Source organism: Lepidochelys kempii, chromosome 1, assembly GCF_965140265.1.
Source record: "Lepidochelys kempii isolate rLepKem1 chromosome 1, rLepKem1.hap2, whole genome shotgun sequence".
Taxonomy (NCBI): domain Eukaryota; kingdom Metazoa; phylum Chordata; order Testudines; family Cheloniidae; genus Lepidochelys; species Lepidochelys kempii.
In genome coordinates, this window is record NC_133256.1 from 142,834,688 (window position 1) to 142,851,316 (window position 16,629).

At 35.1% G+C, this 16,629-nt stretch overlaps 1 protein-coding gene across 4 annotated transcripts in view; it reads left to right on the top strand.

Annotated features, from left to right (window-relative positions):
- POLA1 (DNA polymerase alpha 1, catalytic subunit) overlaps positions 1 to 16,629 on the top strand; it is a 351,814-nt gene that overhangs the window by 176,283 nt on the left and 158,902 nt on the right. For all 4 annotated transcript variants that reach the window (XM_073357730.1, XM_073357757.1, XM_073357741.1 and 1 more), the window contains 2 exons: positions 7,980 to 8,161; positions 9,934 to 10,065. In XM_073357730.1, the coding sequence (XP_073213831.1) occupies positions 7,980 to 8,161; positions 9,934 to 10,065 (314 nt within the window). The remainder of the gene's footprint in view (positions 1 to 7,979; positions 8,162 to 9,933; positions 10,066 to 16,629) is intronic.

Genomic DNA, 16,629 nt, shown 5'->3' on the forward strand with positions numbered 1-16,629 from the left:
TTCCTTCCTAAGTGGAGTACTTCACATTTTTCCTTATTGAATTTCATCCTGTTTGCTTCAGACCATTTCTCTAGTTTGTCCAGATCATTTTGAATTTTAATCCTGTCCTCCAAAGCTCTTGCACCCTTCCCAAGCCCATCGTCCACAAACTTTATAAGTGTACTCTATATGCCATTATTTAAATCATTGATGAAGATTCTTCACACAACGCAGTCAACCTGTGGAACTCTTTGCCAGAGGATGTTGTGAAGTCCAAGACTATAACAGGGTTAAAAAACTAGATAAATTCATGGAGGATAGGTCATCAATGGCTATTAGCCAGGATTGGCAGAGGTTGTGTCCCTAGCCTCTGTTCACCAGAAACTGGGAATGCGTGACAGGAGATGGATCACTTGATGATTTACTTGTTCTGTTTATTCCCTCTGGGGCACCTGGAATTGGCCACCATTGGAAGAAGGAATAATGGGCTAGATGGACCTTTGGTCTGACCCAGTATGGCCGTTCTCATGTTCTTATATTGAACAGGATCAGACTCAGAACTGATCCCTATAGGATTCCACTTGAAATGCCCTTCCAGCTTGACTACGAACCACTGATGATTACTTTCTGGGAATGGTTTTCCAACCAGTTATGTACCCACCTTACGGTAGTTGCATCTAGGTTGTATTTCCTTAGTTTGTTTATGAGAAGGTCATGCAAGACAGTATCAAAAGCCTTACTAAAGTCAAGATATACCACATCTACTGCTTCACTCTTATCTACAAGACTTGTTACCCTGTGAAAGAGAACTGTTTGGTTGGTTTGACATTATTTGTTCTTGACAAGTCCATGCTGACTGTTAGTTATCACCTTATTATCTTCTAGGTGTTTGAAGTTAAGTTAACTGGTCTGTAATTCCTGGGTTGTCCTTATTTCTCTTTTTATAGATTGGCACTATGTTTTTCCCTTTTCTCATCCCCTGGAATGTTTCCCATCTTCCATGACTTTTCAAAGATAATCGCTAATAAATCACTAATGGTTATGTCTGTGTCCAGTGGAGTGCTAACTTGCAAGAATGCCAACTTTGCATACGAGTTTCAGAACAATCAAAAGTCAGACCCTACAGTTCAGAGGCAGTGGACATTTTGGTAATGGCCTAGATAGAGCAGTTGAAGATTTAATCTTGTATAATCCTGAGGCAAAGAAAGATAAAAAGATTCCCGAGTTATATCTATTTGTTTTCAAAAGCCAAAAAAATTCTTCAGAAGATTATGCTAGCCTAATAGATATAGGACCAGGTTTTCAAAAGTGTTCAGGACCCACAATTGGGGTTCTAAAGAGCTTAGTTTCCATTTAGGCACTCCTAAATATAATGGCTAGATTTTAAAAACTGTACAACTCTCAGTAGAGTCTATTGTTTTCAAATGCATAAACTGCATTTTGCAGCACAATTCAAGATGGAAATTTTTTGGTATATAATATTTCTACAGCAGAGATTTTTTTTTAAGCATCTGTAGCCCTGCCAGACTGATCGTCCATATACCTATTGCAGCATCTTGTAAGATTAACAACCAAATGGGTTCAGTTTGATATCTCCATGCCCCTAAAGTTTCCTTATTTTGGCAGCATTTTATCAGGTATTTTCTCAAGCATGTAAACTGTATTGGGTGGTAGAAGCCAGGTCTTTTTTCCAGAGACCCACATTAAAAGCAAAAATATTATTCTCACATAGTTGATCAGAGTTCTGTCATAAATCTTTGAGTGATCTAGAATCATTCCAGGTTCGAATTAGTTATTCTGGGATCTTTCTGCAATACTGGGGGTGGCCTACATACATTTGTCTCTGAATGCATCAGAAATTTTATTTTTATAGTGGCTAGAATGTCTTATTCAGCCTCATCAGGTAGCTAAACAAATCATTTGACTCTTTAATGGGTTCTTGTTTTTACTTAGGCAATGTCTACACCAGGCAACTGTGTTGCTGTAGTTAGACGCTTATTACAGTGACAGAAGCTGTAAGTAAATCCACCTCTCTGAGAGGCGGTAACTAGGTTCATGAAACAATTTGTCTGTTGACCTAGTAATGTCTACCCTGGAGCTTAGGTTGGCTTAACTACATCAGAGGGTGTGAAATTTTTCACAGCACAGAGCAATGTAGCTAAACTGACCTAAATTTGTAGTATAGAACATGTCTTAGTCTCTGTTACACAGGAAATCCTGGCTTTCTCTCTCCTTGCAGTGGGTCCAAGAACATTTCTTTCTTTCTGAAGAAACCCTCCGTTCTGGATAATTTTAGGAAAATATTGTGTCTGATGGATTAAACTTTGCTTATCTTTTCAAACAGTTGGATATGAATTGAGCCACTGTAGTGAGAAATGTCATGTGAACCAGATGTCTTTGCAGAGCAAGCGATCAAAGAGTGTGAAACATCTTCAGATCTCCTATTTAACAGAATTGGGTCACTCTCCATTTAGCGAATGCTGCAGTGATGGCTCACCTTACTAGTCATGGCAGATGAAGTGTAGCCCTGCTCAGGGAAACATTGCTTACTTGGAAAGAGCAGAAAAGATTTTCTGTGACGATAAAGCACTCCACATACTATGCTGGTGATTTCAGCCTCAGAGCAGACTAGTTCAGCCACTCTATTTTAAATGCTGGAGAATAGAACTTCAGTCCACAAGTATTACACCAGATTTGCAGAATGTAGATAACTCTAAATAACAGATTTGCTTATAAATTCCATCTGTAAATTCTCTATCTTTGGACTTGCGGTGGGGAGAAGAGGAATCTGACTAGTGTTAGGGATGTATAGATTTACTGTTCCTGAAAATCACAGCAAACTCTACATGTTCCTTCCTTTTTCCTTTCATTATTACAAAGGTCCTGAGAAAATATGAGTGACCAAATGAAACTGATTCCCACAGCCCCAGTGTGGCTCTGAATAAATTGGTTTACAGACCTGACCCTATTGTCCATAACCCAGTTCCATTAGATCCTCACAGAAGCAGCCTATTGTGTGTCTTGCACCCATCTCAGCAGCCTGTCCAAAAGGGTTATGATTTGTGGTACCTTGATTCTGAAGTGCCATGCAATGTCAATATCCTTCCTGAGTGATAAATTGCTGGAGAACATTCTCCAGAAGACAATGAGTTTCTCCTTTTTGGTGTGAACTATCTAACTTATTTAACTTTCTCCAATGCAACCTAGAGCAAGATCTGTCTCGGGTACCATTTTCAAAAGGTCAACATTCTCAAATTTACTTCTGTTCTAGGCTCTACTGCTTTTTTTCTCTCTCATCCCTTAGTAAGGTGTTTTCTAAAAGCAGCCAAGCAACCGAGACACACATTCTGTGGCGTTCACTCCTTCTTTGAAGACTGTGCGAATTACTGAAGCTGTTTGCTACATAAAAGGGAATTTCCCCATATCTGTATAATTGATTTCCATGAGAAATTCCAGTGGTCCATAGGCCTGTGCCGATACTGGTGTTCTTTATTTGACATGCAAGCAGTTTTGCAACATGTTAATTTTAGGAAAGTTACTCTTCTAGTTCCTGTTTAGTTTAGTCATGGTGACTACTTTTTTCAGGAGATGCTTTTTCTTCTGGTAATCTCTGCCTGTCTTCTTTGTTCTGAGGAGAACCCATTTGTATGGGCTACCAAATGTAATTTTATAGGTTGGATAAAGTTCAAAAGATGTTGTATAGGGAATTAACAAAGCAAGCTGCCTTTTAAATTATTTATTTTACAGCTCTCCAAATTGTGCTACTCTCTTCACTATACATTTAAATTGAACGTGTTCGTGCCCCCAGAGAATTAACAGTCTATTTTGTCATATTATACAATGAAGGGAAACCAGATCTGTGGGTTTGAATAGGAGGGAGAGGAAAGACAAAGCAATATGATTATATTTCCTAACCACCACATCCATGAATTGATCAGTTTTAGTTTTAATAAATCTTGGTTATTCAAGATTTATTTAGAAAAAAATAACAAAACTGCTCAGCTGTGCTATTCACATACTTTGCTGAGCAATCTTGTATTCCACAATTTCTTAACTGAGGAAATCGGTTAAAGTGTGTGAGTTAGCCCCTTATTTAAATCTCTGGGTGCTGTGAATTTGGTATCAACTGTATAATTCCCTTGGGAGTTATTGACTGTCAGAATTTGTTCACAAGGTGCAGGCCTTCACTTGAAGGGTGATTTAGGGGAGATCATGAGGGTTCTTTTTTGGAGAGCTAGCATGTGGTCTCTTTGGTTTTTTTAACTACAAACATGTACTTAGTGTGTGATAAGTACATTTAAAAAAAAAAAAACAGAGAAAGTAAAGCATTATTGTTTGAGAATAGTCCTGCTCTGGCATGGGAATGGACTGGGTGACTGAATTGATGTGTTCTATCTCTAGATGCTATTTCTATAAACCTTTGTTTATAGTAGTAATACTTACATTTTCATTTTTTTCTTTCCCAGATCAAATTTTAATCACTCCAGTGTATTGGTTATATATAGGTCTTCCTTTTAGAATGTCTATTCAGTCAAACAAATTATTTAAATTAGAAGTATGTTAAGATCCCTATTATCTAAATTTAGGTAACATTGGTAAGGTTATTTGGGCATTTGTATAATGGAGCGTTACTGGCAAAGAAGACTCCAGTTAGGGGAATTCTTTGCAGTGCATGATATTGAGGGTTTAGATAATCAGAATCTTTCCGTACTTTCAGTATGTATGGAGTTGGGTGCTGAAGTACGTTTCCACTTATGTGACGTGATTCTAAAAGGAATTCACACCCTTAGTCTCTAGGTGGCAGCACCAGATACTATTTTTCTTTTGTTTCACAAAACCTCTAATAAGCAAAGGTATAAATATATAAACTTTTCTGTTTGCATAGCTTCCAAAAAAAGGCTGATTTTTTTTAAGACTAATCTCAATTTTTTTAAAGATAATATTAATTTTAGGTCATCTACAGAAATCAGTAAATACCCTATCTCTTGTAGTTGCTCTAAAAACTGACACTTCTTATGACTTCTGCTTTGTTTATGCTCACCACTATAGTCTTTGGAGGAAAAAGCTGCAACTCCTGCTCCCCCGCCACCCCCCAAAAAAAGTCACTTGCAAAAGTTTTAACTTCAAATTATTTTAGTAACCAAACCAAAATAGTATTAACGTTGGTCATTCATTTAGTATTTTAAAACAACAGTTAAAACTTCAATGGCAACGTACAGATCTTTCTTTTCTTGTATATTTCTGTCATACAAAGGTAAATCTCTTTGGTTTATCTTCACCATTACTTACTTTCTGAAGGATTTTTTTTTTTTTTTAAAACCATGAATGCATCCTCTCTATTTTTTAAGGCTGACCTATAAGCCAGAGCCTTTAGTGATAGTAAAGTGTTCAGTATGAAACTAAACCTGAAATAATTAGCAAGCCCATATGATTTTGTCAATGTCATGGAAAGATAAGAGTCAAAAGCAGACGTTTATTGCTGACAACTCTTGTGGCCTTCTTTTTAAAAAATGTATTACAAAGGGAAGAGGAGCAGTTTTTCCATTCTTTAAATATTCCATGCTGTGATTTTGTTTACCAAAATAGGGCATTTTGCCTTGCTGTGGAGGATGCAACTTGGTATTCTGAAATGGATTAAGTAACCAAGAAACAATCCATGAAAGGAAATAGTAGATAATATAGGACCCAATTCAGCAAGAAAATCAATTAATATAGGCATGCTTTTTAAGCACCTGATGAGTCCCATTGATTTCAGTGAGACTATTCACATGGGTTAAGTAAGGTATACTTTGCTGAATCATCACCATGATTCTTCTGTTTTCCCCAATCAAAATAGCTAGTCAAATGATAAAAAATAAGTGTTTCTAATTTTTTTGAAAAGTAGATTACCTATTTGTTTGACCATGTGTCTTTTCTACCTACCCCGTCCCACCATTTTTGACAACCTGAACATTGGAAAATCACAGTTTTACTAAAGTCTTTGGTCTTCCTCAGAAAGGGCAAAGTATGATATCCCTTCCTTAATTTTTATTTAGTGAAAGGGATTATCTTAATGTAGTGGAATATTCTGAGAAAGAATTAAAGATACATTCGTAGTTGGAATTTACTGCTATTTCTATATTAAAGTAGCCATCACTACCTTTTACTCCATGTCTACACTTTCAGCAAAGAGAGAGTGTTCATATTGTACATATGTCCTTGCACTCATTATTGTCTTAGACAGATAGCCCACCTTTTTTTTTCCTTCTGAGAATCTGACATATAAAGAAAATGTTGAGGAGGAGGAGAGAAATTTTAAATAAAACTTTTATCTACCACTTGTCTTGCAGAACATTTGTCTTTTTCAAAGAGTACAGATGAGCTTATTTAAAAAAAAAATGCTCTCTCTCTTAAGGGACCCTGTGTACCATGAAGTGTGTGACAGTTGCTAATAGAAATGTTCTCTTTAATTTCTATTTAATGACCTGTAAAAATCAAATTTGGTATGATGTTAGCCTTTATTCATGTTTGCCTTTTGTGGTTTTTTTTTTTTTTTTTTTTAAAAGAGGAAATTCTTAAAACGCTGATCTGGGATAAGTTTTTAATTGAAATTAAATAGGTTAAACTGGTATTTTGTTTGCAATACTCTTCTTTCTTTTGCTTAAATATGACCCATTTAGTATTTATAGAAAAATAGTGTAATGATTAAAAAAATAGTTGTAGAATATTTTTATTTTATGATAAATTTAAATGGTGTTATACATACAAGTTTAAATGAATTGAATGTTGTGCCCAAGGTGTGTTCTTTAGGTCTATGAATATTGTTTCTTTGCACTTGGTAAGACAAAGACTTCAATCTTATAAAGAAGAAGTGGAAAAGGATGAGCATCCAGCTCCAACTTCCCTAAAATTATTGCTGAATTGTCGTATTTCACACTTACTTAAATAATGAGATGACACATTTTACTTCCTTACTTCGCTTAATTTTCTTAAACTTTCAGTTTATTCTGAAAATGTTTCTTTCTAGAAATGTTTTATAAGACCTTTTTCTTTTATAATAAAGTAAGCCATTATTCCTGAACATTTTGTCATATGTCTGTATTAGAATATAAATTTTGATGGACATTTATCTAGATTGTGTTTACCTGGGTTAAAAATAAATTGCAGATCAAGTAACTAGTCCTTTTTTTTTTTAAAGCGAGGGTTAAACACACTGCTAAAAACATGTCAAGAAATGTGAAATTGACCAGCTTTACTTTGACCCTCAGATAACTAGGAAAAATGAACTTGTGTTGCTTTTTTTCCTTGAGTCAATATTTTTAAGATCTTTTCATATATATATATTTGTTTAAATTCTTGGGTTCTGGAAACCAAAAATAAAACATTTTGTCTCCAACACTGCCTTTTTAAATGCTGCTCCTGAATTTTAACCACTGCATTAGATTGAAACCTACATGCTGTTAATCACTGAGCCAAAATGAAATCGACCACTGCATTGAAATCAGAGTTGGCAGTTGTATACGGACTTGAAGGAGTTGGTAATAGCAGTGCACCCGTGTTTCTTTAATGGGGTTTTTATTCTCTGTTTTCAGTTTTAATGGCCCCATTTTGATTTAAAGACGGTTTCTTAATAACGATGCACATTTTATTGAAATATTTTCAATGTAACTTAAAAAGAAAATAACAATAAAACCATCCGCTAGGAATGGTTTCCTCAGAAACAAAATGTTCTGTTGCATACTCCCATGATGGATAATGCAGTGTGCTTCTTTTATTTATAAAGCAATCTTGTATAAAAAGATAAGTGATTTATTCGTGTTACATGAACCTTATCTTAGGTTAAACATTGTGAAATGTATTTATATTTTTTAAAGCAATCTTCTCCTGAGGATAGGTTTTTTAACTTTCTGAATTTTCATTTTTGTGACCCATTTTGAATCTGTTGTACCAAATCTAAGGGAAAAAACTGACCTAGCTGAATTGCTTACTTTGGTCTTGGAATTTTTATTTCTCATTAATAGGACTGGATCCATCCCAATTCAAAGTCCATCACCATTACCATAAAGATGAGGAGAACGATGCCTTGCTTGGTGGCCCAGCTCAGCTCACTGATGAGGAGAAATATAGGGACTGTGAAAGATTCAAGTTTTCCTGTCCGAGATGTGGAACAGAGAACATTTATGACAATGTCTTTGATGGTTCGGTTAGTTTTTGGTCTTTTTGTTTCTATAGTTAGGTTTGGGGGGGGGGGGGGGCTTCCTGTAGAAAAAAGGGGCTTTTCAAACACGGTTCATTGGAATTTGGACCGGGGAAAGACACACTTTTGATTCTGTTATTGGCAACTTTGGATCAGAGATTATGATGTCAGTGCTGAATCCTATTCCATTCACACATTTCAGCATTGCACATTGTACTCTGGAAGCATTTGTCAGATTAATGAAGCCAAATGGTGTATCTGCTTTGGTTTACAAATAGAAGTTAGTGTAATTATTTTATATTTAATATTTATCTTAACTTTGCAACTTACAATTTTCTATTTAAATAAGCCTGCTTATAGCAGTAACATTTTCTTATCCTTAATCATATTAATTGGAACATAGTGTTTTTGAAAATCAGTGTTTTTCTTTTTACATCCCACTTCCCTTCTTGACAGAAAGGTACTTCTGCGCTATCTTTCTTGCTGTCTTTGTATATCAGACATAAAAAGTCATAGGGGATGCATTCCTGTCAAGAAGTGCTGCCAAAAAATGTATCTCTGACCTTGGCTCAGAACTTGAAAGAGGGCCAGATATTTAACTCTGTTGCGATGTTATGCATGGACTAGTCATTGGCAAATTAGCAGGCTGCAGAGTAATGAAAACCTTGAAAGTTAAAGCAAATATATCCTTTATCTAAATTAAAAGTAATTATTTTAAGTTAATTTGGACAAACAGCAGATGTTTCACATTTTTTGAATCAAAACAAAGCAGTCATTGGAAGCAAGCAAGAGGAAAAAACAGACACAGATCAGCAATGCTTTGTAAATCCTTGACTTTTGCTTCATTACAGCTGTAAATATGATAGTTAATTGCATGGAGGCTTGATGACTTGCAGATGGACTAACTGTAGAAGAGCTTATGTCAAGCTCTAAAATCTCTTACACCTGGAATTGCTTAGTGTTGTGGGTGAGGTTTTAGCCAGATCGGATCAGAAAAGCATGGATTTTAAATATTAATAGGAAAAAAATCCCTCACAAACTGTTATAATCTTATAACCATATAGGGTGTTCGTTTACAATGAAAATTTCACTAACTTAATTTTAGCTATTTACAATCAGTCTTTAGGATCTGAAAACTCAATTTCACATGCGTGAAGATATGCAAAACGTTCCAATTGACCATTTAATCAAATGTACAGTCTATAATTTTAGTGGATAAGATGGTATAAACCTTTATTGTTATTCTTTGTACTTTTAAAAATTATTAAATGAGCCTGAAACAAAAAAGATAGCTTAATGATGTACACTCTTGTAGCACATCTTCACATCTGATGCTTAATAAGAATGATTCCACGACTACGATCAAATAGTCTTGAGAATATGTTGGTGTCCTTGATAAAAGTGATAAGCCTGTCTTTTTCAGGGGAATTGATTTTACTATAGATTTCACTAGTTTATTTTTATTCAACATCATTAGTTGAATGATAAAGTCTGAAGCAGGTGATTTGTTAAGTTCCCCAAATGACCTTTGTTTAAGAGAAGAGTGAGAAGACTGTACATCCTAGCGGAGAAGACTCTCTTTAGGGATGGAGAAGCCAATTGTCATGGGGTTGGAGGAAGGAAGACCTCTGCCGGGGATTAAATTGAAGAAGGGTTTTACAATATTTTGTCTCTTTATGCATTGCTAGCGTATGTTTGTGTGTATACTGTATATGCACTCTCGTGTGATAACTTTATAGTGGTTTTGTGATTTTATTCAACATTATTTTAATCTTCAGGGAAAGCTTATGGAACCCAGCTTGCAACAGTGCAGTAAGAAAGAATGTGATGAGTCCCCTTTCCACTGTGTGATTCAAATGAACAACAAACTACTCTTGGATATTAGACGTTACCTAAAAAGCTACTATAATGTAAGTATCCGAAAAGTATTCTTTACAGAGTTAAATTAATCATCAGTTCTCTACTGGGTACTCAGTTTTTCTTGGGGGTGACAAAGTATTCATTTGTGCAGTACTGGTTACTGTGCTTTATAATAGCTGAAAAAACCTTTTTTTCCCCCATAATGAATATGATTTTTATTTTCATTAAAATAGATTGATGGATGTTAAATCCTAATTTAAAATACTTCTTATTTCTAAAAGAAATGTTAACATTCCCTAGTCTAATGGATATGATCATAGAATCCTAGAATATGAGGGTTGGAAGGGACCTCAGGAGGTCATCTAGTCCAACCCCCTGCTCAAATCAGGACCAATCCCTAACTAAATCATCCCAGCCCGGGCTTTGTCAAGCCTGACCTTAAAAACCTCTAAGGAAGGAGATTCCACCACCTCCCTAGGTAACGCATTCCAGTGTTAGATGATAGATAAGAACATTTTAAATTTTTGCTTATAAGTTAATTGGCCATGTTACAGATAGAGTAGATCTTTGTATTTTAAGTTCCTTTTTTGAAGAAAAGGTGACTCTACCGAACTGAGAAAAATCTATGAAGGTAGGGATTTGAACATGCAAATACCAACTTTTCTTTTACACTAAATCTGGTTCAAGATGCATTATTTAATAAACAGCCCATTAATTTGAGAAAACAGGCCTTGTCCACGAATAATGTTCTGAAGGGTGATGGAGAATAACTTCTTACTAGCTCTGTGGGTTATGAAGGTTTCTTCCTGGCTTGCAAGATTTTTAGAACCACTTTGATACAATTTTTTTTAAATCAAATATGTTGAAACCAGACACAAGCATAAAGGTTTTGGCATTCTTGGCATTATACGGCCTCTTCCAAGCAGGATGAAGAAGGTTGTTTAATAGCAAAATGTTACTGCTTGTTCTTGATATATCCATATGTGGTTCAAAAATGTAAATAAAAGATATCCTATGTATTACAGTGCTCCATGATTCTTATAAACTGGACACAACCACTTCTTGGGTATCAAAGTATTCAGATGTCATGGGACTAATTTAGTCACTTTTATAGTGTACAGACAAACTTAAGTATGACTCTATATTTACAATGAAAATGTGTATCTACTGAAATGAGTTCATTTTCTTTTTTTGGTTGCAACATAAATCATAACTAGATCCTGGGGCAGGTTTATGGTGAGATGGGTTGGGAATGTTTCTGTGAAATGGTAAAGGATATTTGTGATTTATAGTAGTCACTGTGAGAACTTCAGATGCTCAGCACTTCTGAAAATAAGGCCTTAGGTGTCTAAAGCTGAATAACCAAAATTAGACTCTGTTTTCGAAAATTTAGTCTTTTGAATGGCTTACCAAATTGATGGTTCCTTTGGCTGAAAATTACAAAAGATTTGCAGGGAAGTACAGTAGTAATAATTTGTTCTAATGGCTCCAGTTTATGTTTATGTTCGAATAACTCTCACTTGTGTTTTGATTTTTTCTCTGTATTAGTTCTTAACACATTATTAAGTAAATGTTTCCATACTTATCACATTGCCAGTGGAAAAAATTTATCTCAATTCCTTTAAGAAATTCTTTTGAAAAAAGGTGTCTTCCTTTATATTTATTTGTAGTATTCGACGGCCCTATTTTCATAGAGCCAAACAGTTCTTTACCATGTTTAAAGTTAGTCACTTCATTAGAAGTGCGAATATGAGAGTTGACGGCATTGGCAGATGGTTTGAATAGGCAACACCACACTGAACGTAAGGGTTTGAGACCTCATATTTATAGATATGCTATTCATTTAACCTTAGCCTAGCAGAAGCTTCCTTTCAAAGTTCATCTGTTTCCAAAATGGACATTCAAATAACATAATTATTGTAACGTAGTGAAATTTGTTTTATTAAGGCAATATATCAAAGCATGTAGCTTTAGGATAAAAGTTGCTTATCTGCTAAACTTTTCTAGATTTGCTGCATTTAAATTATTATAATTATTTAACAAGTGCTAAGCACATTTCTAGCACTTAATGTGCAAGAAAATGTTACATGCACAGAATGTACAATACTGAGCACATTGAAAGAGACAAATTATGATCAAGTTAAGGGGAAAGAGTTAGTATATTGCACTATGCTCTCTGTCCATATCAGTAAAGTTTTGCTGTAGGTTTGTTCCACATCATTATGAAATCAAGTTATAAATCAAAATGCAAAGTGCCATTGTTTGAATGCTGCCAAACGATTAGAAAGGTTCATTACATTCTAATTTTTTATATATCCTTTTCCATGGTCCATAGAAATTGTGATTGAGTATAACTAATGAGCTCCTTCATGTGGAAGTTATAGAAGTGTAACAGGGAGTTCCCTGAACTTTGATACATTTTAATAGGAATGAATTGAGCTTTAGACTAGTTGATCAAATTATTTGTACAGCATTTTGAAGGTAAAAAAGCTGTATAAATGCCAAGTATCATTATTAGTCTCCAGAAGATTGAGATTACTGTGCTGCCAGATCTTATTTCCAAATAGAATAGTATTTTTAGTTTGTAAAAAGGAGATTTCTTTGAGTTGGACAGGAAACCTTTATTGTATCTCAGTAACAGTTAGAGAGGCAGGTGCTCTGTGAGCTTCATATCTCTTTTATCCAGTACTTCTAATAGCTGTGTAACAGTTGGAGTTGAACATTTTCAAATGGGATGTTTGGGATAAGTGAAATATATAATCTTATAAACTATAATGACATACATTCTGAGTAAAACTTTGGATGAAACTTTGAGACTTGGGTGTAGCGGATCGTTGTTGGAATGGCTGCACCCTTCAGTTATGGAGGAAGTTGTACGTAAAACAGAAATATATCTATATAAAAATTTAGTATTTTGTTTTAACCTTGAAAATATAGTAAACTACATTTTATGAAGGTAACAGTGCCTAGATTCTGATGATTTCTTAACGCCTGTTCCAAAGCCCATTGGAAACAATGGGAGTCTTTCCATTGAGTTCAATGGGCTTTGAATCAGGCCCTTAAGGATTTCAGACCACTCCTCCCTCATTCCTTATTCTGTTTAAGTGGCTTAAAAAGTCCAGCCTTGTAAATTTATCATGAAAATTTACCAGGTTAGGTACAAAATCTGTTTGTCATGGTGCTGATAAAAATCAAATGATATTTTCCTTGTAAAAGACAAAACAAAAAAACAAATAATTACACCATGGAAGTGGGCAAGTAGAACTGTGCAAGGCTGCTATAATTCCTACTATTTTAACACATGCATTCACCTTTTTGTAAAATACATTTCTTTGTTGCTAAAACCAGCCAGTTTCCATTTGAACACTGAAATATTGTTTAGCTACCACAAACCGCATTTAGCATTATTCCAGTAGTTAATTCCTTAATATTAAATAACATACACCCAGCCTTGATCTTAATTATTTATTTGTAACTGCAAATATATTAAGCCAAGATGACATCCAAAGATTTTAGTTTCTTTCCAGAGCTGCATTATTCTTTTGAAAGATTGAACTCAGGTTTTTTAAATTCTGCTGCAGAAAAGCAAATAGAGAGAGAGAAATAGCTAATCTAAATTGGGAAATGAAGAGGGCTTTTTTAAGCATGAAAATTTCATCATCTTGTCAGCTGGCAGAATGCCTGCTGTGTGGATTCACAAAGGCTAAGAATTACACTTTCATGAAATTTTCCTCACTAACTGCCCTGGTTAATTTGAAAGATAACCCACTGTTTTAATTCATTCCTCAATTGGGCGGTGCAGGTTTTATTTTTGATCTGACAAAGCATTTGTGTTAATCGTTTTGGCCCTCTACTAGACACTCTTGGGATTGTGCTTTTACAATAAACGTGTCTGTGATAGCTCTTTAGTCTATTATACTTACAATAGATCCATAGAACTGGTAATTAATTCTGTACTGCTTTGGAAGTGGGAAGAATAGGTGTAGCTCTGTCAAGTGCTGCTGGGAAGTTTGTTTAGCTGGTTCATTTTTGAAGTGTTACCCTCAGCCATCAATGAAACATCCATGCTGGAGAGAGGCTAGGACAGAAATCCATGACCATAAATGAGTAAACAAACCCAACTTTTACCTTGAAGAGTAGAGTCACTTAATTTATGGTATCTGCCTCTAATTCCTATGTTGAAAAAGTATAACAGAAACTTCCCGTTTAAATATTTGTCTATAATGTGGGGACACATTATAGAAAGAGTTTGGGGAATAAAGGTTAGCTATTCTATTGCCTTTAACAAACCCCAGGAACATCCCAATCCATAACCATAAGAAAACTGGAGAATCTAACACTTAGCACCCCTAAATACCTTCCTCATATTTCCTTTGGTTATTAAGAGAAGAAATGGATTACCAATTTAATATCCACAAATTGAAGCTAAAAACAGAGTACATTACGCATGCCATCTGACTGATAGCAAAGTTCACCTTGCATTGAGTGGGTTGTTGATGAAGAACTATTACCACACAATTACCTGTTCTTTTAATGTGCACCTGTGGTGCATCAGCAGCATGTCTGTAGTTAAGGGATAGGTTTAAATATAAGGAAGTCTCAAGTTTATTTCCCATTAATTCACAATTACTAACACTGTAAAACCTGTTTTGACTTATGCATCTTTGTTTTATGTACAATATTTATTTTAAAAAATGCAACTAGCCTTAAAATAAGGTGTAACAAAATGCCTTTATTTCACAGCCCTTGTCCACTGAACCACTATACCCCACAGATGAAAGTGAGTTTGAAGGCTGTTGAACACTGATAAATAACTTTGTGCTGTTCTGCTGTGAAAATTCAGTGTTCAATAGCCCTCAAAATTTCTCATTTCTTACCTGTGGTGGGGTGGTCTGCTGCTGGCACATTAGGTCTCAGTATAAAGCATATAGGTACCCTAGTTAAAGTTCTCTTGAATTATTTTAGTTCTTGTCTATATCTTGGTTTTTGCATTAATATTTAGCACATTTAGAAAGGTGAACTTTTTTTAAAAAAATGCCAAAGAAGTTATAAAAAGCATGTAAATATTGAGATTTCAATACGTACCAACATAACAGTACAAAGATAACAGGTCTGGTTCTGAACACTGCAATCAAATGCATTGCCAACAAGCTACAGGTGGACACCACGTGAACAGGTAAACATATGATTGTAAGGAATGTGATGACTGTTCTGTAATCGTGTTCTCCCAAGATTAATCTGTTGTAAGCTTTTTGGTACTAGTAACTTTAGGGTGTTTAAGCATTTGATAATGAGTAAATAAGACCAAAACACAGGAGAAATTAAGAGGTCATTTGAGGAAGGTGTTAGTCAACTATGATGAGAAGCTGCTATCCAAGCATGAGTATTGACTATTATGGGAAATACATTATCTACTGTATATACATGGATTTGTGAGGCTTTTGCAGAGTTTGGAATTACATCATTGTAGTCTCGCTTTATGAATCAAACACGACGGTGACGTTTCCATAATAGGGGAAGCTTCCAAGTGAAGGCAGAGCTGAAAACAATTGCAGTGCAAAGGAAAGGTAAAAAACTAACATTGGTTCTGTTAGTGGTTCCAAAGGGCCTAAGAATGAATGAAAAGAAAATCTCCCATCAAATTCTCAAGATTTTCTTTGGTTTTTAGTTGGTTTGCCCAATAGCATCGCCTCTGTGTTTTCTTCATTGAGACTGACAGCTAATTTCAGCCAGAACCCTATTTTGGCTAATCACTAGGAAATAGGAGGTTTACTGTTCAACGAGGAAACAATCAAAATACTGATAGTATTGTAGGCCAAACAATCTTAGTCTTCCCTAGAAGCTCATATGTACGCTGGACTGGAGATAAGATGAGACCCTTTGGGAAACCATATGGGCCCTTTGGAATGATAAGCAGTTATTCATCACATATTTCATTGAGATTGGGTGAAATTCGGCTTAGAAAATAGAGTATGTTTATCCTTTTCTACCTGCACGGTGTAAGAATGTGCATAATTTTAACTGCGCCATTATTGACCCACTGTTCCAATGACTGGACAGAATTGTCTCTCTGAGTGTTATGGCAGTAGTGAAGTCCACTTCTGAGTGCATACTATTGAAACTAGTCCATTAACAGAAACAGTGACATGCCTTGGCTGCAGCCTGGAGGTCATGATAACAATGACAAAGTGGTGCATGTGCGATAAGAGAGAACAATCATAGCCCCATTCTAGACTTGACTGTTTCCAAAGCAATTTCAATAGCCAAGCAGGAACCAATACTGGAATTCAGATTTTCATATTCATGTAATTCTCTTTTAGCATTAATTGTTGAAATACGTATTTACATCTGTCTAGGCTTAGGCTTTTTGCTGTCTGCCATTCAAATTCTTAATGTAATTTTGGATAGAAAAGGACCTCTAATGTGTAAAACACTTGAGATATGACAAGGAATATGAGTCCAATAATTAGTTAAATTTGGGTATGTCTAAAATTTACGAAACAAAGTTGCCAATTCTAACTGTAATTTTGATTGCTATACTTGCACCTCTGACTCAAAGCAAATAATGCTCTTTACAGTGAATTATCAAACAATCAAATACATCTATGCTACTA